This window comes from Xiphophorus maculatus, chromosome 23, assembly GCF_002775205.1.
Source record: "Xiphophorus maculatus strain JP 163 A chromosome 23, X_maculatus-5.0-male, whole genome shotgun sequence".
Taxonomy (NCBI): Eukaryota; Metazoa; Chordata; class Actinopteri; order Cyprinodontiformes; family Poeciliidae; genus Xiphophorus; species Xiphophorus maculatus.
This window is the reverse complement of record NC_036465.1, coordinates 15,887,544-15,910,575: the sequence shown is the minus strand read 5'-3', so window position 1 is coordinate 15,910,575 and position 23,032 is coordinate 15,887,544. Positions and strand designations below refer to the sequence as shown.

Here is a 23,032-nt window from a genome sequence, read left to right as displayed (position 1 = left end):
CTACAACACTGTCATTCGACACTGTCCACCTCTGCTAAAGAGAGAGAAATAGACTTTATTGGTCATTCGACTGCACATTTACAATGTAAACATTGAGCAAACATTTGTCACAATACTCCAAATAAATGATGAATAAAAACTAGTTTTAAAAAGTAGGCATTTAGATATATATACAATAAAAAGATTAAAGGAAGTGCCTTGACCCTGGCAGCAAGCGGGATGAATCGGCTGAACCTTTTGCCAGAAAGCAGCAGGGAGAAGAAAAAAAAACATGATGCTGATTTACTGTAATCCTTCCTGTTGAATCCAGGAGACATGCAGGGCAAAGTTCATTTGGTTGACCTTAAAAGCAATAACTGATAATTGGTCATTATTTGCTGATATGAAGTTGTGAACAAACTGAGCTCAAAATCAAGGAAAAGATGAAAGATGGTATGTTAAGACAACAATCAAAAAATATTTGTCTTTGTATTTTAACAATGCATACTAGCCAATTATTTTACATATTAAATAAAAATAAAAAAACGGTATACTCTTTTAATTCAGCTGTGGTGAAAACATCAAATCAAACTGAACAGTAATCCAAGTTTTAATAAAAGGTTTAGATTTATAGTCTGTGTTAAAATTCAAGGATTTATGGGAGGCCCCTCACGGGCTATTTGTTCGCTCATGCCTTGGGCCGGCTGTGTCTTGATCTTCTTGGCTCAGACATTTCTTTTCAGTTCGTCTTTACCTTTTTCATCTTTCTTAGAAATCCTCTCTAACCGCTGTGGGCTACAGTCGTGCGCCTCGTGATTAAACCTGCCCATTGCGCAGCAGCTCTGAGCCTGCTTCAGCACGCCTTCCGTCCTCTTCTTCCGCCACTCCCTTTCTCAGCTAAAACGGAAGATTAGTCTGGTCTCCGCTTGCCACAGAGTTTCTCTTCGGGAAAACTATGAGCGCGGCGGAGAATGGCGGATTCCAGCGCGCTTGAGGAGCTGCAGTCGGAGCTCACCTGCCCGGTGTGTCTGGAGCTGTTCCGCGATCCGGTGATCCTCGAGTGCGGACACCACTTCTGCCAGGTGTGCATCATCCAGTGCTGGGAAGCGAAGGCGGACGAGCTTTCCAGCTGTCCGAAGTGTAGGAAGTCGTGTGCGCGCAAACTGCGGCCCAACTCGCTGCTGTGCAACGTAGTGGACAGTGTGCGCAGAGCCCGGGTTATGGACGCAGCCGCGGGGACCCCTGAGTGGGACCCCGAGGGGTCCCTGGAGATGCCCGAGGAACGAGAGTCGGGCTCCAGCATGAGCAGCGTGGTCTCCTCTATCGGGCACTGTTCTCACCTGGTGCTGGACATGTGTGAGGAGCATGAGGAGAAGCTCAAGCTGTACTGTGAGGACGACCAGCTGCCCATCTGCCTGGTGTGCGGGATGTCCCGGGACCACAAGACCCACAACGTCATCCCGATCACAGAGGCCTTTGAAAACTACAGGGTAGGCCTTTCTCCGTTTTTTCCCCCTGCCCACATCCTCCCCAGAGCAAAATGGCACCATGGGGCTTTAACTAAGCATCATGACAACTGCATAAGCAAGATGAAACACAGAGATCCAGTCAGGAAGTGCTTTACTGGCTGGTCTGTAGTTTTAACAGAGCGAGTGCAGCATGGCAGATTGGTTTTGAAAGCACACTCCCTGTTTGTCCAGACGACATATCTTTCTGGAATTCAGCAAACCCCTGTGAACTTTTCCAACTCTCCTGGAAACACAATCCTTTTTGTGTGTCTCTGTTTATTTTTTTCTGGTGCTAAAACATCTTTTTTGTACATCGCAATGCTCAGCTGAGGTGTGTGAGGCATCATATGAGTCCAATTCGAGTTTGGATGCTCTCTGTGCAAAACGCAGATTGGATTACCTTTCAATAATCAAGTTTGTCTCTCTGGCTTCTTAACAATATTTCTCTTATATTTCTGTCCAAACAGGATAAGCTGGCTGTGGCTTTGGAGAAAGTTCAGCTGCAAACAGAGGAGGCCACATTCTTCCAGAAACAGGCCAATGATAAGATTCTACTCATTAAGGTACTAAAGCTGCTCTCTTCTATTAACCTTACACCCAGACTGCCTGGTCAGAGATTTTTCCAGGGAGTTTGGGGACATCAACCTGCTTTCCTGCTCCTTCACCTGTTGGTCAGACCAGACTGGGGGATGACTGATGGTGACAGTCATCAGTCTGTCATAACATAACAAGTTGTTACCCGGCCTTGCTTGAACGTGATGACTCTCATGCCGAGGTCCAACCTTAAATGCACCATCAGAGAAGTAGTGGCAAGTCTGTGTTTGTCTTCCTCACACCCTCTGTATTCAAGCACGCAGAAATGTTCACAATGTGCAAATACGCAGAGGGAGACGGCGAGTCTGTGTGTGCTAAACTGAGTTATGTGAGTTTTACTGCGTGGGGTTGTTTCTGCAGCAGTAGATAGTTTTACAAACTGTTTTCTCTTCCTGTCTCTGCTGTCTGTTTGACCTACTTTATGTGCACATTCACAGATTTTCACTTCTTGGTTTCTGTCACTATGGCAGGATGTGGATGAGCAAAACGGAACGGAAGCTAGTATGTGTTTCTGCCTCCTCCTGCAGGTTTCTGTTTCTGCGTGTTACTTTTCAGTAACAGAAGCACATGACTGACAGGAATAACAAACACTTAGTGCAATGTTTGGGTTTTAACAGTTTGATTTTACACCTGATTGCTTTTTCAATGAATTGCACTGACACTTTGATTCCAATAGATGAGTTATACTTTTGATTTCTTTTAATTATGCTGTTTATGTACAGCTGGTTAGTGGAAGAAAACTGAACTAGATACCATATTTGCTATAATAGCTACATAATGTGGTGAAAACAATTAAAATATGCTTTTGGTTGTTTTCTTTAGATGCAATTCTGACCCATATTTCTGCTGCATTTGTATTAAATTGTTTTTGTTAAACTGGATGATATTTTAAAAGATGACAAGGAAAACCTTTTTTTTTTTTTTTTTTTTTTACCTTTTCTGGCCTTTTCTTTCATACATTTAGCAACAGACATGCCAAAACTTCATGTTGACATGAGTAACTCTATACATTTTGTTATGGAAAACTGTTTGTAATCCTGAAATTTGTAATAGTGAAAATGAGAACAACAGAAAACATCAAGTTTTAAAGACTGAGTAAAATATCACATTTCATCTTTGCTGCACAATTCACACGAAAGAGCTTTACTTTTAAAGAAAAATTGTGCTTTCAATCATCTTTCTGGACAGTTTTTTATTTATTTATTTATTCCTTTTTGGATTAAAAACAAAGATTTACTCAAATAGATTTGTCCAGAAACGTTCTTAGTTTCCCGATGAAACTCGCGTCTCTGCTCTCAGTGACCGCAGTCTTCGATGTGATTCAGGGGCAAGCAGGAGACCTGGAGGAGCTGGTTACCGCTGAGTTTGGCCGTCTGAGGGAGTTCCTGCTTCACGAAGAGGAGAGCATGAAGGAGAAGCTGCAGAAGGAGAAAGAAGAGAAGCTCAACCAGCTGGAGGAGGCTCTGACGCGGGCCACAGAGCAAATCAGCCAGCTGGAAACCACGGCAGAAAAACTTCGCCTCAAACTGAGAGAGCAGGAAAATCCAGAACAACTCAAGGTGAGCAGATAGAGGACCGAAGAGAAGTTTGATTATGATTAATGCCAAAGATTGTATCAGTCTTCAGGTTTCGACACGGTGTTTTGTAACAACCGGTTCTGTTCTTTTTCAGGGAATCAAAGATTTCATTGGAGGGTGGGTATTCCTTTCATCTTAACCAAAACATTTCAACATCACTGATGTAAGACAGAATTATAGGTCACATCTTCTTTACCTCCATGTGACCGTTGTCCTGATGAATGTCACAAGGTAATGGCGTAATGTTTTGTAATCACCCGTAAGTCGAGCGGTAACAGGATGTCAGGGCATGATTGTGGTCGTGTGACTCAGCGCCGTCACAGATAAGTAGCAGCAGGCAGAAGGACCTAATCTAAGGGTCTTTATGGAAATGTGTTGAGCCAAAGGTAAATGTGAAGCAATAAGGTTACAGGTCTTGAGCTCTATTTTATCAGTAACTGATGTTATATTTAATAAAGTATGTATGCACGTCATAAAACGAAAAAAAAAAAGATTTCTAAAGTCAGCAGTGTGGTTTTTATCAACACTATGTTGTACCTTTTTCCTCTTCTAGGACTGAGAGTTTGTTTGAGCGCCCCCCAGAGGTCAGTGTGGATCTGAAGTCAGGAGAATATCTGGGACCCCTGCAGTACAGGGCCTGGAGGAAGATGAGCTCCATCTTTCAGCCAGGTATGAACTTCTGTCTGTCTGTGCTCCATAGACAGCGCACATAGTGAAGGAATCCCATTTGAAATAAAAAAAACAAGTTTATTTGTTGTGCCTTGCAAAAACAATCATATCCCTGACATTTTTTTCAAAATAAACTCAACATATGTTAGTTTGTTTTATTGGGATTTTATGTGATGGACCAACATTAGGGGTTTCTGAATTGAAATAAAAGAAACATGTTTTAGTTTTTTTCTATACCAATAAAAATCTGAAAAGTGTGTTGCACATATTGAATACGTTCTAAATATTCTGAATTTAAAACATCTCTGAGTTCTTCAATCCATTATCTGAAAATAAAGAGTTGCACCACAAACCACCAAAACAAATTTTGCTACTTCCCTCCTAAAATTATATTGGCAGGAAGAAAGTTTTAGGTCAAATCTTAGTCATGTGTGTTTAATCAAACCGAGAATCTGTGGCAAGATGTGAAAGTTGATGTTTTCAGACACTTTTCAAAGATGAATGGGGAATATTTTCAGTTTCAATGTATGAAGCTGGTAGAGACAAACCTAAAATGTGGTTCTAAAAAGTTTTGAATTCATAGGGTTGAAAACAAATACATGTCATTAGTTTTATATGTTTTATTTGTAAAATTTATTCTGATCCGTGTTTCTGGAGCTCTCATTTGGTGGAGAAACTCAGTGGATCCTTTAAAAGACTTTTGCATTTCTCTCTGCATTGTTACAAATGATGCTGAGTATTATCTCATTTCTTTGCGGTTGTTGAATTAAAGAATTTATGGTCCGGTTTCTTCTCTGTATTTACACCACAAACCACCAATCTTTCTCTCCTGTGTCCTCCCAGCTGTCTCAGCGGTGACCCTTGACCCAGACACAGCCTACCCCTGCCTGTGGGTGTCTCCTTGTCGCACCAGCGTCCAGGTGGGGAAAATCCAATCAAACCTTCCCAACAATCCGGAGCGCTTCACCCGCTACAACATCGTGCTTGGCTCTGAAGCGTATTCCTCAGGCAGACATTACTGGGAGGTGGAGGTGGGCAACAAGAAAGCGTGGGGTCTGGGCGTAGCCAAAGCCTCCGTCAACAGGAAGGATGAGATCAGCCTTTGCCCAGACGACGGCTTCTGGACTCTGGTCCGTCGATACAAAAACGACGGCACCAGCGAGTACGAAGCATGCACCGATGCAGACGACACCTTAATATTTCCCTCCAAACCCCCCAAGAGGGTGGGGGTCTATCTGGACTATGGAAGAGGCGAGGTGTCTTTTTATGACGCTGCAGAGATGAGCCACCTCTTCACCTTCTACAATGCAGACTTTAAAGAAACCGTGTTCCCTTACTTTAACCCCTGGCCAATCATCAACGGTCAGAACAAAGAGCCTCTCACCATCGTAACGCCACAGTGGGGTTAGACGCAGGAGATTCCTGCTATGGACCGTTATGGACTCGTCTCATGATCATTCACGTGTCTGAATGACAAAGAACTCCTGTCTGCATGACCCTGACCTTGTTCAGCAATTAAACTCCTGAATGACTGGAGAGGAAACCAAAAATGAACATAAATGGCACTTTAGCACCTAACGGACTCCATGCAAAGGTCTAATTCAGTGACTGAGGTGCTGGCTTAACAAATATGATCTGAGTAGCTAAAACCTGATCTGAACTCTGCAGATTCATGGTTGTTTGTCTAATTTAGCGTAGCGTTACTTTAGACAGGGGACAAAGTCAGCTGATGTCAGTGACACCCAGTGCAAACCTGCATTAGTCAGTCTGAAACGCCAGATGCGATAGACAAAACCCATTCCTGCACTTTTGAATTGTTTTTTAGCCTTCCTTTCTGTGCTGCCTTTTCTACAAACTGTTTTATACTAACACCTCACCTTCATGGTGTTTCTGTCTTTGTTTTTACAATATCTGGTGTGTCATGTACACTTTTCCTGTTTAGGACCCGCATCGGTTCTGCCTGACGTAGAAATACATGCAGAACAGAGTGGAACTTCGCCTGCACATGCAAATAAATAAAACACACAGCCGACACAGTTTATCTTTTTAAACAAATCCCCCAAATAGGATTGACTTACTTATTTTGAGTCCTGCATAACTGGGTCACCGTTGCTGAAAAATACACAAAAATACAAATACGCTGCCTTTTTTGTCAGAACAAAACCTGCTTCTTCTTTTTCTATAGATTTAGGTTTTTGGTAGGATCAACTGTTTTGTTCATTTTCTGACTGAGTAGCTAAAACCTGACTGTAGAAACCATGGACTAAATTTATTCATGTGTGTGCGAATGGATCAACAATATTTGTCGCCTGAAAAACAATTATTTTCTGAGGGTAATTGCTTAAAATTTGAATTGAATTCTTTTAAAATATTTCTTTAAATTTCACCTTAAATTTTTGACACAAAAATATTAAATATTCAGGACTCTTTAATTTTTTAAAATCCAGTTTGGTTTTTATGAGCAAAGTTTTAGATTTTTAGGATGTAACAGTCATATGATGTACAACTGTCACCATCTTACATTTGACCAACACTTATCTCCTAACAACATTTAATTAAATTTTACTTGTTTAGAGGCTCTACAAATTAACTGTGTGTATTAATATTGTTGTGAGGTTGTAAATTTGTCATAAAATTTACATTTGAGTTTGTTATTATTTCTTCCACTAGAGGGCAGCCAAAATTAACACCATTGGACGCAGCATTTTGTTTAAAGAGCTTTCTGTACTTGAGTTTTAGAGCGCATGCATAGAATCAAAAAGTGATTTTTTTTGTCTGTTAGTTTTCTTCCTTGTTATATATGTAAAAAAAAAAAAAAAGACCATTAAGAAGCTTATTACTGTCCATGAAGCACCGTGGTGGTAGTTTTTTTTTTCTTTTTCTTATTTTGCTGCTTTTAAATCAAGTCCATTCTGAGGAAAAACACCAAAATCTATGTCAATTACATCCTCACAGAGACTCCAAGTTGTGTCAAAATAATGACCCTGAACACATAAAGCATCTCTGCACAGAAGGTAAAAGATCTAAATTTCAGGTTCAGAAGTCTTGATGAAAAGTCCAGACTTTAGTCCAACTGGAAGCACGTGAAGCAACCAGTTCAAGAAAGTAAATCCACCAGAACTGCAGCAGTAGCGGCGTGCTTCAGAGAAACGGGCCAAAGTTTCTTGGACTGGACATGACGGCCACATCGACAGAGCAAATGTCCGAGTTAAGCTCTATTACTCTACAGTTTTTCTCAAGAATAAGCCTGCGTTTTCATACTTTGAGCTTTCTCGCCTATTATTTTTACTATATTCTTAAAAAAAAAGCAATGCTTTGCTGCAGCTTATTCAAAAATATGATAAAATCCTCAGATGTTTTAAAAGCTGAAACACAATCTGACATTAGAGAGCAGAGCTGAGCCATTTTGACTGCAGACCAAAAGTCTCACAAAGAGGTAAAATCTTCCTAGATAAAATAAAACAATTAAGGACAAAACACAGAATTTCCAAATATATTAATAGCATAAAGACAACAAGAGAACAGGGAAATGCAGCTTGAAAGAGGCTGAGCATCACATCAATCATTTGATTAGCTGTCCTGGCTGTGCAGGAGTTTGGTGTTTATTTGTCACAGACACCCAGTGTTCCTTTGTCACTGTCTACTTAAGCAAGGTTAATGAGTTTCTTTGTGCCAACAGAGAAATTCAATAATCTGGGACTACTGTTACAAAGAAATAAGTAATGAGAATTAGTCTGACACAAATAAACTTCTAGGTGCTGTTTATAACCAAACATTAACCTGAGATTTCAAAGGTCAGTGCTGAAGTTAATCTGATCCCACCTGCTGACTGTCCGGAAAATCGTTGAAACACAAGTATTTAAAATTTGAATATTTGACAAAATGTTGCATTTACTTCATTAGGAAAATTGTTAGATGGGCGTTCTGTGACTCTCCAGCTTACTAATGTATTATTTTATAAAGAGTTGTGGTTTCTTCATTTAATGGTCCTGTCTACATCAAACGCTAACCCTGCAGAAAACCTGCAAAAACAAAAAAACAAACAAGGAAAGAAATATTCTGCACCCTTCAGGCAATGTAGTTTCTCAATAAAACTACATCAAGAACTGGAAGTCCATGTTAGTATTGTTGGTTCTGCCGTCCTGCTGATTTCTGCCAGGTGGAGATCTGCTTCTGCAGATTAATGAGAAACCAAAGTCTCTTCTAGCTTTGAGCCCAAATAAATCAGTAATTGTTATCTAAAGATTTGTTTTTATTTCTAATTTAGACATGCAGTTTCGATATGTCTACAGAAGTTTATTTTCTAATCTCGAATGTGTGCACCCATTTGGAGTTTTATTGTTTTTAAAAGTCACAAAAGTCTTAAAATCTCCTTTAATCTTAGCCCTCTATGGCATGACTTTTTATTTTTGTGGGGAAGAAATATTTTCCTGCATTCTTTGGGAGCTTGGTGGTCCCTAATTACATGTCAATCATAAAATCGGACTCTGACACCTCCTGGAACCAGATTTGGGTTTGTTGCCTCAGGGTAACATTGGTCTAGAACACCAAGATTGTCTACACTGATTATGAGAAATGAAATACAAATCAAACAAAAACTATATTCATAAAAGAACTATTTTTTGGACAAAAATATGTCAAAAATCATGCCCCCCAAAAAATAAAATAAAGGAGCAATGTGAGGTACAGCTATGTGGTTTGTTGCCTGAGGGCAACGCCATGCCATAGAGGGTTAGCAATGATTTTATATTATTAAACATGAAGTCAAACAATTAAAATTTCAGATGAATTGTGCTGATAATCATTTGATTAGCTGCCCTGGCTGTGTCTGGTGTTAACTTGTCGCAGACACCAGGAGTTTGTTTGTCTTTGTCCACTTGATGAAGGTTGATGAGTCTCTTTGTGCCGACTGAGAAACTCGGTATCAGTAACTATTGTCACGGAGAAATAAGGAATGAGAATCATCTTAAATCTCATAGGGAATCTGAGGAGGGAGATAAAAATTAGGGTGATGGCAGAGAGGCCAAAGAGTTGGAGATACAAAATAAAAATGCCAGTGGAAACACAACGCAAAAACCTGCTGAGTAATTATAAGAAGCATTTGACTGACAACTTTATGTTTTCTGTCCCCTTTGCAATGATTGAGTAAAATCCAGTACAATCAATTACATCAGGAAGTCAGCTAATTAAAAGACAGAGAAATGATGCTTAATAAACTCAAGTGTCTTCTGAAGCCTTCAAAAGTCAATGAACTGCATCATATAGAGAAGTTTATGTTTGATCATAAAACTAAACCAGCAGGACAGAAGAGGCAAAAACCCCAGTAATGAAAGAAAAACACAAGAGGAAATATTTAAAGTTTTCCACAAATGGAGAAAACCAACACGTCCCATCAGTCTGAACACACCATCCTTGCATTTACTTATTCATTTATTTATTACATTGTGGGGCTGCTTTTAAATTTGCCACAGGCTTTGCTTTTATTTTTTATGTTGTATCTTGTGTGGTGTTTTGTCCCATGTTGCGTGCCGTTGTCTACCTGGTGATGAATTCAGGCGATAGTTTGTGTAAAAGAATTTCCTCTTTGGGGCAATAACATCTAAAGTCTAAATCTCTTTCAGAATAACAGTAAAACTTTTCACAGTTAATGGAAACATGAATGGAGCCAAATATCCAACGCTGAGCTTCAGTTGTTTCGCAGAAAAGGCTGGGAGAAGACCAGACCGAAGCTACAAAGGATTGACTCCGAAGGGTGTACTATTCAGATTTTGATTTTTAAAATAATAAACTATGGGATAACCTTGATTATCTGTCAGGGTACCCCAGTGAAATACACCGAGGTTTAGGGTTGTAAAGTGAAAAAACCTTTTCAAGGCATATTAAAAAGATATGGAAAAGATATTAATTTATGCTTAAGGCATGTATATGAATAATTTAAAAGGTTTGAAAACTGTTAGACGAGCAGCTGAATGTGCGACTGACAGCAGTGATAATCACTTGATTAGCTGTGCCCTGACTGTGTTTTACCTGTCACAGATACCAACTTGTTCCTTTTTCACCATCTACTTAAGCAAGGTTAATGAGTGAGTTTGTGCCAGCTGGCAAATTCAGCTGGCACAAACTCTGTGACTACTGTTACAGAGAAATAAGTAATGAGAATTAGTCTGACGTCAATAAAACTTATCTGTGCCATCGACCTATACATTAACTATAGAGCGATGATGTGCAACAAGATATTATAATAAGCCAAAACACAATCCTTCACCTCTAAATGACTCTAAATAGCTCGGCTGCTGGTCTTGGAAGCTGTTCGTTTGCAGATTCAGATGAAAATAGACTAATATAGAGGAGAAATTAACAAAAGTCCTTTCACTTTATCGCGGCTCATCTGCTCCTATATTACGACCCACTGTTTCAAAGCCTCAGCCAGGTAATGGATCTTCTTCCTTGGGACTCAGTCCCTGACCCCTTTATCAATAACCAATGAGAAAAGGGGGCTAAAAGGGGCGAGAAGGCAGCTGGGAGACGGAGTCAAATGGACCTATGGAAACCACATTAGCAACTGGAGATGCATTATCAGTGTTTAATGCAGGTTAACAGAAGGTGATGTCTGAGGGTAAAAAAAGGGATAAAAGGTGAGATCTGAGCTGCCGACGAGAAATGGGGCATGTTATTTATGGAAATCTGATGCTTTTAGGGGAATTAGTTCCTTTTGGACAAACAATACAAAGCCGTTCACAGCTCTCCAGGAGGAGCCAAAAAGCACAATAAAACGTCTATCAGGCTGTGTGAGCGCTGGGCTAAAAATAGACAACTACCTGTGTGTGTGAGTGAGCTCAGCCATGCTCGATGGATGGGATTATACATGCAAGAGCAACGCAGATGTGATGCGTTTTTAGCTTTTCATCATTGCACTGCAGCTGAGGCTGTTGCGTCTCTCCATCCGTCCTCCTTCTCTTACAGCGATGGGGAAAAATAAAATAAGAATCCAATCTGTGTTACAACAGGAAGGACTCAGAAGGAGATGCATGGAGAGGATTAGAAAAGATAAAAATAAAAAAAAGGACAGTGGCATATCCTCTGATGACAGGAGAAGAGAGCGGTTTACCTGTGATGAAGGAGAAAGGGTGGAAAAAAGGGTGAGGAAGGAAAGGAGAGACAGAGGTCGACATTTTAGAGGTAGATAACAGAAGGAAGGTGAAGTTCAGGAGGTATAGAGTGTCAGCAGATAGCCGTCAGGGGCAGAGGTGCAGGAACTCAATCCCACAGCCAAGACAACAGATGATAATAAAACCTCCTCACCTGAGCTCATCAGAAGACAGAAATGGACAGAAGCATCGGGAAAACAGGCAGAGGAAACACAAGGAGCTTAAAAGCAGAAGAAAGGAAGAACTGAGCTCTGTCTCTACTCTGCCTTCATTTTATGCTTAAGTTTTTTATATGTACCTCAAACGTAGAGAATGCTGGAACATTTTCTCAAAGCACAATCTGACAAGTTCACTTTCATTTAGCAGAGTTTGGGAGGATTTTTCAAGAAGCAAGCTGAAATAAAAACCAAGCAGCCGTGGTGCAGAGGAGAGGAGTGAAGGGAAGAGAGAGGGCGAGGGAGGGGGAGGAAGGAGAGAGCGTGGTGTCTGCGCGTCTGAGCCTGTCACAGCGAGATGTTCATGCTCATTCGAGAGCCGTCCGCCGGAGGAGGCGGTGGAGCTATGAGCGCACCACCGGAGAGGAGCGCGAAACAGGTCTGTGAGCCGGGATCTGGGTTTTTAACTCATCTCAGCTGGTGTGTTGCTCTCTTCTTTGCCAGGAGAAAAACCAAAACTAAGCTTTTCTCTTTGGCTTTTAATATCATTTAGATACATGTGTGTACTGTACTCAGTGCATTCTCATCGCAGTAAGCGTTGGAATACAATTTGTGAAAAGTTGAATTTTTATAGAGAAAATGTTGAATAATGCTTTGAGCTTAAAATTTGCTGCAGTTTTGACATAAACCGAGCTCCAACTTGAACCCTTTTTTTGTGTATATTGTTGTTATTTAGTGCAGTCAGACGCTTTCACCCACAGACAGGCTTTTATTGTTCTTCCCAATCCAGCTCAAGTTAGAGTTCTTTATCTGTTCACTTGAGATCGAAGATTAATTCATTTCTCGAAGTAATCTTACAAATCAAGCTGCTCTAAGCTGCCGACTTTTCTGTCATATGAATGTCAAGTTTATTTCCTTCAACCAGACGAAATAACATGTTTTAACTCTTTATTTCTAAGCCTGTCGCAATAAGCAGTAAACCAATTATTTAAACAATAATTTCCATTTGCATGATTGTTTTTCTCTTTCTGTGTGTGTGGTGGTCTCAACTAGCTCCTTTTTCGAAGCACAATTCTGTTTACAGAGACTTAAATATCCATGCTCGTTGTTGTTAATGGTGTTTTGTTTATTTATTTTGGATATTTAAAACGTCTTCCAGTTCCAGTGTTAGACGTTAGCTCGAAATTAGAGAGAGTGTACTTGCATCAGTATGCCACTATTTTATGACTCCATCAAAACAATATTATTGCTTATCGTAATAACGTCTGGGATAGTTTATCATCTGCCTAATTCTTTGCTTAACCCTATCCAGGTTCAGGCCTCGATCAAGAGGAAGATGGAGAGGCAGAAGAGGCGAAGCATCGAGCAGGGCATGCTCATCGCTGAGGGTCTGGGCGCCACCCACGTGCCTCCGCAGCGTCAGAGATCCAGACAGCCGCCCCAGACGACGGCGGCAGAGGCGGCTGAGGACAGCGAGGCGCTGGAGGAGCAGCTGGAGGAGATGCTGGAGGGACGTCGCAGGACCAGCGAGGAGAAAGAGGCGGAGGAAGACTCTGCAGACCTGCTGCCCATCGTAAACTCAGTGTTTGGACAGGTAGGACTGGAAACTGTCGTTGTGGGTTTCTGTGAAGTGTTGAGTGTGGCTCTGTGTGTGTTTTTGTTTTTGTGCTGGTCCTGCATCAAGTTCTTCAGCTTATCGAATGTCTCCCTTTTAACCTGATTGAAACCCAACTCCCCCAGTTCAAGTTTAAAAACCCAACATGACCCAAGTTTGCTCCTGATCTCTGATCCCACCCAGTCAAAGCTTTCAGAGCCACAACAGAACAAATCTAGTTTTATTTAACCCCAAAAAGCTTGAGTAGAAGTGTTGGGCTCTACTGACAAACAGAACCAAAGTTAAGGACGCTGACAGAGAGAATTTAAACTCCTCCATGTTGGAGAACATCGGTAAAGTGTAACCTGTAACAGATACAGCTGGTGACCTCGCTGTCTCTGGTGTCGTCTTATAAGCTCAGTATCACATCACATCCCAACACTCAGATGGTCAAAAGGAGACGCAGGAATATGGCAGACATCCGTCACGGCTCAATCAAACCACCACAATGTGGGAAAGTGCGTGGAAATAACACCGAGCTGAAGTTAACCCTTGACCTCAGCTCGCTCCCTCAAACATTTCTCTGTAACCGTGCAGATGGACTCGCATCCACCTGACCACGTCAGAAAAACTCTGATGATGAGGTTCGCAGCAGGAAGTCGTGCACAAGGCAAGAAAAAAACCCACTGTGATGTGAGTGGTGATGCAAGTGATCCAAAAAAAGAAGAAATCTGCTGAGTGAGTGGGAGACAGAAGTCGGGGAAGTCTGGAGAGAAGAGAACAGAGCGAAGCCGAAGATTGGATCAGTCAGTGCTTCATTACATGAAGGCTTAGGGAGGACAACCACAGACCCTCGGCCCCCACATAATGAAACGGAGGGAAGCAGATGGCTCGCACAAACCCGGCATCTCTTTAAAATGTCTCACTAAAAAAGCAGACTTCACATTCCTTTATTAGTTTAAGCACATTAAAATCTCAGAGAAGGTTCCCTGATAATTTATGAATGGGACAGGTTGAAAGAATTGTAATATTTTAGAGGAAAATATTACAATGTCTTTGTTCATTTGAAAGCTGTAATTTTTGGAAATTAATCTTAATTATTTATTTCTGCTTTTTATGTTTGGTTACATGGCCAATACAAACTATGCAGTTCATTTGTACAAGTAGGTAGCAGAGCGTCCATCCGTTCATCCATTCATTTTTCATTCATTCATTCATTCACATCACAGATTCTTTTTTTGTTACTAAAACCAGGCTACTTGAGGAGTTCTGCCTAGCACATTTTTAAAAACAGGGATTTTTTAAATCCTACATGCAAAATGAATATATTTTTGTACAGTTTTGACTGTGTTGTTCAAATTGGCTTTTTTAAGTCTGCATACTTCTTTTAATGATTCATTGATTACTAAATTAGTTGACGGTTATTTCAATAATTGCTTCAGCCCCACATCCTCCAGCCCGCCCGCCCGTCCATCCGTCCGTCGATTCATCCATTGATTAATCCATCCACCTATCCATCCATACATCTATTCATCCGTTCATCCATCCATTCCCGCTTATCTTTGCATGGTCACAATGTAGCTGGTGTCTATTTCCAGTGGCCATTGGGCGAAAGGTGGGGTAAACCCTGGACAGGTCGTCAGTCCATCACAGAGGGCACACAACCATGCGCCACACTCATATCTTAGGATAAATCAGAGAGACCAATTAAACTTTATGGTTTTTGACTGTGGGATGAAGGAAACGGTGCTACCAAAAAAAACAACCAAAATATATATATCATAATTTTTGTATATATTTGAAGATAAACTTCCTCTCTTCCTTCCTTCCTCTAATGTTTCCGACTTTATCGGTTGACGATGCTTAAAACCAGCCGATGTACATCTAACACCAGATCAGTACATGCCCCCAACAAGGGACAGAGTCGTGTTACCTCAGATCGCTCATATAACCCATGACACCATGTCAGAGTCTTGTTCTCGTACCGGGTTGACCCGGTGGCTGCTGACATGACCGTCAACTCTGAGAAAAATGTACACAAACCCCGAGACATAAACAAACACACACGCTCACCTACTGAGAGGTTCTAGCGGAGTGATCAGTGAGAGCAGGAGGAGAGAGTCAGCCTGGTAATTAATCTGGTTGGGGTGCCGAAGATCTTCAGTCGCACCTTTTGGTGTCGGTTCTGTTGGGAATAATTTAGATGTACTTAAGGATAGAAAAACTCTACAGTGCTGACAAGCAGGAGTAGCGTCCATATAAATATTTTAAAGAGCAGCAATTCCCCTATTATCAATTGTAGGACAAAAATGCGAGGAAGGCTAAAGTATGTTTTAGTTTATGCAAGATTTATAAGCAAGATTTATTCAGGAACTCATCGAGACGATTGCATCCAGAAAAAAACAATATTCCAAACTTTGGACATCTCAAACCTGCAAAGCTGGGAAGGGGGGACTCTAATGAGGCACAAAGCTGAGAGGTCTGTGGTTACCTAGGAGGAGCTGCAGAGATCCACAGCTCAGGTAGAAGAATCTGGACAAATATTAGACTTGAACTCCACAACTCAGGAATTTAAGGAAGAGAGTCAAAAAGAAAGCCATCGTTTAAATGAAATCATAAAGAATCCTGTTTGCAGTGAGCAACAATCCATGCAGGGAATGGAGGAAACACCAGAACACCCAAACTAAACTAATGAACTAAACTAGCACCTACACAGCACAGACCCTCCACTAACACACTGATGCACAATACTGCCAGCGTCACGCTGTGGGGATGATTTACTGCAGCAGAAACCGTGAAGCAGAGTGAATAAAGAAGAAGAGCTAAATTTTGAATTTGAGCTTTTGTGGACATATGGTTTGTCAACAATTTCGTTCTCTAGAAAGGAAAGAGAACACGTGCAACACTTTTCATTTTGCACAAAATAAAATCAAAAACATGAATGAGCTCAGTTAGTGTTGATCTGAGCCACGAAATACAAACATTGAGGTTTGAGGCTGTAATGTGTCAAAATGTTTGAAAGTTCAAGTGCGTAATTATTGGCTCTACCTACACAAAAATGTTAAGTTAACATGTAAAGTGTTTTAAATCAAATTTCCTGGAGGTTCCGACGAGTTGACATTTAGCTTTCCAAAGATTGTCTGACTGCTACAGTGACACCTCGTGGTCAGTCTTGCCTATTGCAGAAACTATTTTACTCTGAAATTTTTTTTAGAATGCCTTAAAATTTAAGTCTTAAACTATCATTTTCTCTTCTCTCTTTCACCACCATTTCTTCACACTGCTAGTTTTCACACCATTCCTGTTATTTCCCAATAGTCTTTGCATTTTTAATGACGGTACTTTAGGTCAAATCAAGCAAAGTTAAATTCAAACTTAACTCGAAAGGCATGCCTTTCATAAGCATAAAGCATCTAGTTGGACACTCACTTAGCTCTGCCTCTTTTGTCCTTCTGCTCTTCATTCCCATTTTAATCAGACATGGGGATTAACGCCTCTCTGTTTGTGGTCTCTTAGCTCTTCCTCTTGAGCTCTCCGTCCTGAACTCATTTAAATCATGGCGCAAAAACATGAAGCCACAGAGAAAGAGAAAACAGAGGGGTTGTTGGATGGGTGGGTTAGAAGCCCAGTGGGAGGAGGAATAGTGAGATGCTGCATCTGCAGAAACAACTACAGGGTTCGGTAAGCTTAACTGAGTTAGTTTGTTGTTTTGTGGGAACTCATGCATGGATTTCATCTGAGCAACATATTAGAAAAATAAAGGAGAGGTCGGGGGAAGGTAGCTGCAGGGAGGAAGTTTTTTATCTGGAGTTTTGGTGATGGGAAACTGCACAAAACCATCTATGACAACCAAACTCACGAAGGTAGGAGAAACTTGTTCTCTATTTTGAAATCTGTAGTTGCAGGATAATTGTTTGGTTTGGAGTTTTGTTTGGTGAAAATTTGTTTATTTCTTTTCATCACATAGTCATTATGAATTAAATAAAATATTAGTGAAAACTTCATTTATTTCAGTAACTCGATTCATAAAGTAAAACAAATGTAGAGATCAGTTACACACTGACTGATATTTTAAAGACTTTATTATTTAATTATGGTGATTTTACAGTTAATATTAATTTAAAATGCAATCGTATGTTTAGAATATTAACAAAAAAAACATATCAAATACATAAATCTAAGTTTGATAAAAGAAAGTGTTCTTATTTCCTGCTTAAAAGTTTATTTTTAAAAGCCTGTTTTAATTTGTCAAAAGAGCCTCATGGAATCATGTTGTAATTTATTGAATATAATAATTTTACAGTCATTTCACATTTGTGCAATACTTCTAATTAAGTTAAAAACATAATGTACTGCCTCCTGTAAACAGAAAACAAAATCAAAACTCTGGACTTTATTTGCTTTTCTGTCCAATAAGAAACTAGAAGTTTCAGATACAACAAACTTCAGCTTTAATTTAACATCCCAGAATATAAAATAAACAGTATTCTTTTATTTTCCAACAAGATTAGGATACTGTTTTGTAATTATGAGTTAAAAAATAAACCAATTGCATTGTTGCTTTTATTCTGATCATTCTCATGTCAGAAATAAAGGGAAATAAAAGAACGCTCCTCAATTTATTCTCTCCTTATTGAAGCCTGAATCCATCATATGATTTGTTTTATTATTTTTTTAAATCAAAAATTTAAAACATCTCCTTATATCTGGAGATCTTTCAGATTAAGATATAGATGTCGGTGACTTCTCAGTTTCCTGTGGATCAGAGCGTGATGTTGCTTTTTCAGATCCTTTAGTTTGCTTCATGTTGTCAAACAGGCTCTCTTTAAGTTATTTCCTTTATTTTACAAATATGGCGGTAATCATCACTTGAAAATGCTTTTTGCATTTTCTCTGGCCTTTGATCTGAAGACGTTAAGTGTGAGATGAAAATCAAAAATATCGTGTGACTAATAAAGTTTCAGCAGAATGGAGAGAAAAAGTCAAATATCAAAATGCTTTTTGACATATTTCGCAGAATAAAACCTGATATGAGTTATTATTTCTGTGAAACAGTGAGGATCTTATATAACGTAACGCTTAAAGTCCCATTCGGACTCATGTCTGCAGGCTCAGAAAACACGGGTCCAAACCTTGTTCCCTTAAAGAGATTACTCAGGTTTATGTGACAGTGAGAGCTGTGATCTAACAGCCTGCTGTGTCTCTATAAGAAGGCCATACATGGGACCCTGCGGGGTCGGCCGAGGGGCCTGCAGGGTCTGCGGCAGCCGGAGGAAGAGGAGAATCAGGATATGGAGGATAAGACGTTCAAGGATTCCTTCAGGTCGCTGATGAAGAACTACAAAGTTCTGCACAACATCGTAGGCCCGGCCTGCGTCTTCCTAAAACAGGGCTTTGTTCAGACGCTTGTATGTAACAGGCAGCACTCTATGTCCTCCTCATTAAGCTTTTCCACTCGTGTCTGTCGGCTTTCATCCCCACATCTGGGCCCTTCATCACCCTCCTCCGTTCATCACACAGGCCCGGGTCAGACAATCAGAGCCCCCAGCTCTGCACACGCTCAGAGGGATTGATTACTGGCTTTAATGGAAAATTATCGAGCGGATTTGTGAAGCTTGTCGCTTAAAATCTGCCACAGGCCAGAGTGTTATTTTCCAACTGAGACGAGTAGTCAATAAAGCAAATTAGGTCTGGATAAGAGAGCAAAAACATCTTAAATTATCAGGCTGGAAACTCCGAAAATGACACTGAGAGTTTTTGGATCCAATAGTCACTGGTGTATTGATGGCACTTATTAGAAGTTATAATTCTTCTGCATTATCTTTTAATTGTCAAATATGACACAGCAATAAATCAGTCCATCTATCCATCTATTGTGTAAAAGCCACTTATGGCACCAATCTATTGGGCAACATAGAGACACACATGACAAACAACTATGCACACAGACACACACACACACACACACACACACACACACACACACACACACACACACACACACACACACACACACACACGCTTCTAGGAGGCAAATCAAATACACCAATTAATCAAAAGTTCAAGTTCTTTAGACTCTGCAAGTGGTGGACATGTGCTGAAATCATCAGCTTTTTAAATGAAGGTGTGAAAAGAATAGTGTACAACTGTCCTTTGTAAAAAAAAAATTATAAATCCAATGCAACCACTCGTTTTAAGAAAACACCCTAACACGCCATCGTCCTTGTAAAACACAACAGTGGCAGCATCATGCTGTGGTAATGCATTTCTGTACCAAGCTGGTGGGAGTTGATAGGAAGACAGATAAAGCTAAATAACAGGGTGTTCCCTAAAAACCTAAAAGGCTACAAGACGGAAAGCTAACAGCCTGACAGCAACCCCAATCACACAGAATGGCCCAGTTAAAGTCCAGAACTAAATCCAGTTGGTAAACTGTGATGGGCTTCATAGTCTCCACGCAAACAGATTCAATATGAGATATTTTTTCAAGAAAATTAGGCAAAAGTTTAGTCTCGAATATGTAAAGTCCCACTGCTGAATTTCTAATGAAAAGTTCTCGTTTCAGAATCACAGGAGTCAGTGGGTGACAGGTGAGGTTAATTTAACCTGGTTTGTGAAACTAAAAGTAAAAAATAACATTTTAAGTATTATTTAATCAAATGAATGTAATAGTGAGCTCATTTCGCAAAAATAATGGCCAAACATTATGGTTCCGCAAATGAAACGGTTGAATCTCCACCCATGAAAACGTATCATGTTGTGTTCAGCTTCATTTCATCTCTGTTTAGTGTGCATTTGTGCTGACGTGTGATTTTTTTTTTTTAATGTAGTTTTGTCTCTGTGCGTTACCAAATAGTGTTTCAGTTCCTGAAACTTTTCTCTCCAACAGGACAGAGAGCTGAGACCAGAGGAGCTTGAAGGTGAGACAGCAGCAAATCATGCCGAACCTCAACTTATTTTAACGCCTCCAAGTAATAAGATGCTTTTCGTTTTTGATCAGAGCTCCGCGTGGCGTTTGTGGAGTTTGACAAGAACAAGAAGGGCTACATCAGTCACAGAGACCTGGGGGAGTGCATGAGGACGATGGGATACATGCCCACCGAGATGGAGCTCATCGAACTGAGCCAACAGATCAGTGAGTGGAGCGACTAAAACACCAAACTGAACACAAATCACAGAAAAATGAAACAAATATGACACCAGGTGGTTTTTGACACGGGGAGGAAATTGGAAGGGAGAAATGGCATCACAAAGAAATGTAACTTATCAATTTAACCTGATCCAAGATCAAATTTTCTCCGTACCAGCAATATGTGAGAAAATATGATGGAAATGATGTGGATTAGTCTGTAACAATGAGCAAGAGAACAGAACTGACTTTCTCTGTAGTTTGTATTTGACTGTGTGTTTGTGTGTTTCAGGTGGAGGCAAGATTGACTTTGAGGATTTTGTGGAGCTGATGGGACCAAAGCTGCTGGCAGAGACAGCAGACATGATCGGAGTCAAAGAGCTACGAGACGCATTCAAAGAGGTTCAGACGGATAAAAACTATAATTATTATTCCTAAAATACATAAAGACGTGAAGCCACTGTTACTAGAGATATTGAATGATGCAGTTCATGCTGGTGTCTAACCTGTTGCTGCTGGAACTAAACTTATACACAACAACATTCAAAAATCCATCATTTAAAGAGTCAATAAAAAAAAAAAAACTTTTACTAATTTAAAAAAATGAAGGTTCTGAAGTGGCCTAATCAAAGTCTGAAAGTAAATCTGATTAATAAGGATCAATTTCAAAAATACAAAAGAGGTGATGGATGCAACCAATGCAGTATGCATATATTTTTAAAAATTTGCTAGGACAAAATAACAATTTTATTCTCATTTATAAAAAAAAATAAAAACATAAATCATTTATTTATAATAATCTGCCATTGCAGTTGTATTTTTTTGTCCCCTTTACCATTTTTCACATAGATAGATGGCTTGAAGCATGAAGAATTAAAAATTTGAAAATGTGATGACAGCAAAGTGTTTGGAAAGCAAAAAGAGGGACATCAGCTTTGCTTATTTTACAGTTGGCTGTAATATAACAGCGATGCAGCAAAACAGGAAATCCAGGGTCTTTGAATTTCAGGTTTTACTCTTATTTCCCCCAGAATATTCAGTCACATTTGTCCTCTTGTCTGTGCTCAGTTTGACTCCGACGGTGACGGTCAGATCAGTTTGACGGAGCTGCGTGAAGCCATGAAGAAGCTGATGGGCGAACAAGTGACCAACAGAGAGATCAGCGAGATCCTAAAGGACGTCGACCTCAACGGTGACGGCCAGGTGGACTTTGAGGGTAAGAGAGAATTTCGACAGGATTATTTCAGCATCCATGTTTACATTCATTTCTCTGGTTCTGTGTTCTCAGAGTTTGTGCGGATGATGTCTCGCTGATCAGCCCGGCTGCCCCAGAGACGACGCAGGAAGAGGGAACACAGTACTGCAGTGAACTTTATTTTTCTTGTGATAAATATATGTATTTTTATATTACATAGTGATACAGGGAAATATATAACGAAGGTGAATGAAAGAATACAAACAGCAGTGCAATACATATCAGTTTTACAAAAGAAAAATGTATAATTTCCTGTTTTTTAACATATTTTTATATGTGAGTGGTTGGTTTTTGAGTGTAATGTTTGTAAAAAATGTAAAAATGCTGATTTTAATAATGAATAAAAATATACAAAGAGAAGCCAGTACATAGAACACTGACCTTTATTTATATTTATAGTGACCAAATGGAGAAGAAACATGAGAAAACACCTTGTAGAGTTCAAATATTGTTTCAAATTATCTTGATTTAGCATTTTTGTTGTGGGTTGACTGGAACTGAAGCATTTTTATAAAATGTCCATTACAGAAAGACAAGAAGAAAAAGAAAACAAATAAAATAATAATAAACTCTATTTGTATTTTATAGAGCTATTTTCAACATTTTAGCATAAGAATTCACACAACCACCTAAAGCATTTAGTTGAGGTGTTTCTGTCATTTCTATGGTAACGTGTATAAAGTCCTTTACCTCGGCATACAAAGTGCTTCTACGAACATTTGTGCAAGAGTGGGTTGATCTCAGTGGATCCCAGATTGGCACCATGATGGGACGCCACCTGTCCTCTAAGTATAATCCTAAAATGCCATGACTACTAAATATTCTGCACTCGACTCTTGTGGTATTATAACAGGTTGGGAATTACAGCAACACAGCCATCAAGTGTTAAGCCAGATAAAAATCAGTGGGGTCAGCAGATGTTGGGGTGGATAGTGTGCAGAGGTCACCAACTTTCTGCAGAGTAAACAGCTACAGACCTCCAAACTTAATGTGGATTCAGTTTAGCTCAGGAACAGCGTGTAGAGACCCCTTCCTGTTTCAACACGAGTATTTACCGTTCACAAAACAAGCTCCATAAAGACACATAAAGACACGATAACCTGCACAGAGTCCTGTCCTCAAACTGATTACACCTTTGGGATGAATTAGATCTGGGATGACAAGCAGGCCTTCCTGCCCAACATCAGTGTTTAACCTCACAAATGCTGCTATGGAAATATGATGAAAATCTTTCTTAAGCACACGCCGACACCTGGTGGAAAGGCTTCCTAGAGAAATCAAAGCTGCTGTAGCAGCGTAAGTTGGGTCAACATCATATCAGTGTGATGAAATCTGTATCTATAAATGTTTATAAATGCCTATTTTAATAAATAAATCTCATTTAAACTTTAATATGCATTAATGTGCGCAGCGGAAACTGTCTC

At 39.9% G+C, this 23,032-nt stretch overlaps 2 protein-coding genes across 3 annotated transcripts; both read left to right on the top strand.

The window, feature by feature from the left end:
* Positions 1 to 199: 199 nt before the first annotated feature.
* LOC102237126 (zinc-binding protein A33-like) lies at positions 200 to 6,973 on the top strand. Its single transcript, XM_005809806.3, has 6 exons — positions 200 to 1,469; positions 1,955 to 2,050; positions 3,407 to 3,640; positions 3,753 to 3,775; positions 4,212 to 4,327; positions 5,171 to 6,973. The coding sequence occupies exons 1-6, from the start codon at positions 951 to 953 to the stop codon at positions 5,734 to 5,736; spliced, it is 1,554 nt and encodes a 517-aa protein (XP_005809863.2). The 5' UTR covers positions 200 to 950; the 3' UTR covers positions 5,737 to 6,973.
* Positions 6,974 to 11,493: 4,520 nt separating this feature from the next.
* LOC102237383 (calcium-binding protein 2-like) lies at positions 11,494 to 21,928 on the top strand. Of its 2 annotated transcripts, XM_023328132.1 has the most exons (7): positions 11,494 to 12,069; positions 12,943 to 13,224; positions 20,114 to 20,144; positions 20,225 to 20,359; positions 20,646 to 20,755; positions 21,422 to 21,569; positions 21,642 to 21,928. In XM_023328132.1, the coding sequence occupies exons 1-7, from the start codon at positions 11,989 to 11,991 to the stop codon at positions 21,665 to 21,667; spliced, it is 813 nt and encodes a 270-aa protein (XP_023183900.1). In that variant the 5' UTR covers positions 11,494 to 11,988; the 3' UTR covers positions 21,668 to 21,928. The 2 variants fall into 2 exon arrangements, with proteins under 2 accessions (XP_023183900.1, XP_014328294.1); XM_014472808.2 differs by lacking the exons at positions 11,494 to 12,069; positions 12,943 to 13,224 and adding an exon at positions 16,866 to 17,087.
* Positions 21,929 to 23,032: the final 1,104 nt, after the last annotated feature.

Coding starts and splice junctions, on each gene's coding strand:
- LOC102237383 (XM_023328132.1), top strand. CDS start 11,989: ATGTTCATGCTCATTCGAGAGCCGTCCGCCGGAGGAGGCGGTGGAGCT. Junction 12,070..12,942: donor CGGAGAGGAGCGCGAAACAG/GTCTGTGAGCCG, acceptor AACCCTATCCAG/GTTCAGGCCTCGATCAAGAG. Junction 13,225..20,113: donor TAAACTCAGTGTTTGGACAG/GTAGGACTGGAA, acceptor TCTCTCCAACAG/GACAGAGAGCTGAGACCAGA.
- LOC102237126 (XM_005809806.3), top strand. CDS start 951: ATGGCGGATTCCAGCGCGCTTGAGGAGCTGCAGTCGGAGCTCACCTGC. Junction 2,051..3,406: donor ATAAGATTCTACTCATTAAG/GTACTAAAGCTG, acceptor GATGTGATTCAG/GGGCAAGCAGGAGACCTGGA. Junction 3,641..3,752: donor AAAATCCAGAACAACTCAAG/GTGAGCAGATAG, acceptor GTTCTTTTTCAG/GGAATCAAAGATTTCATTGG.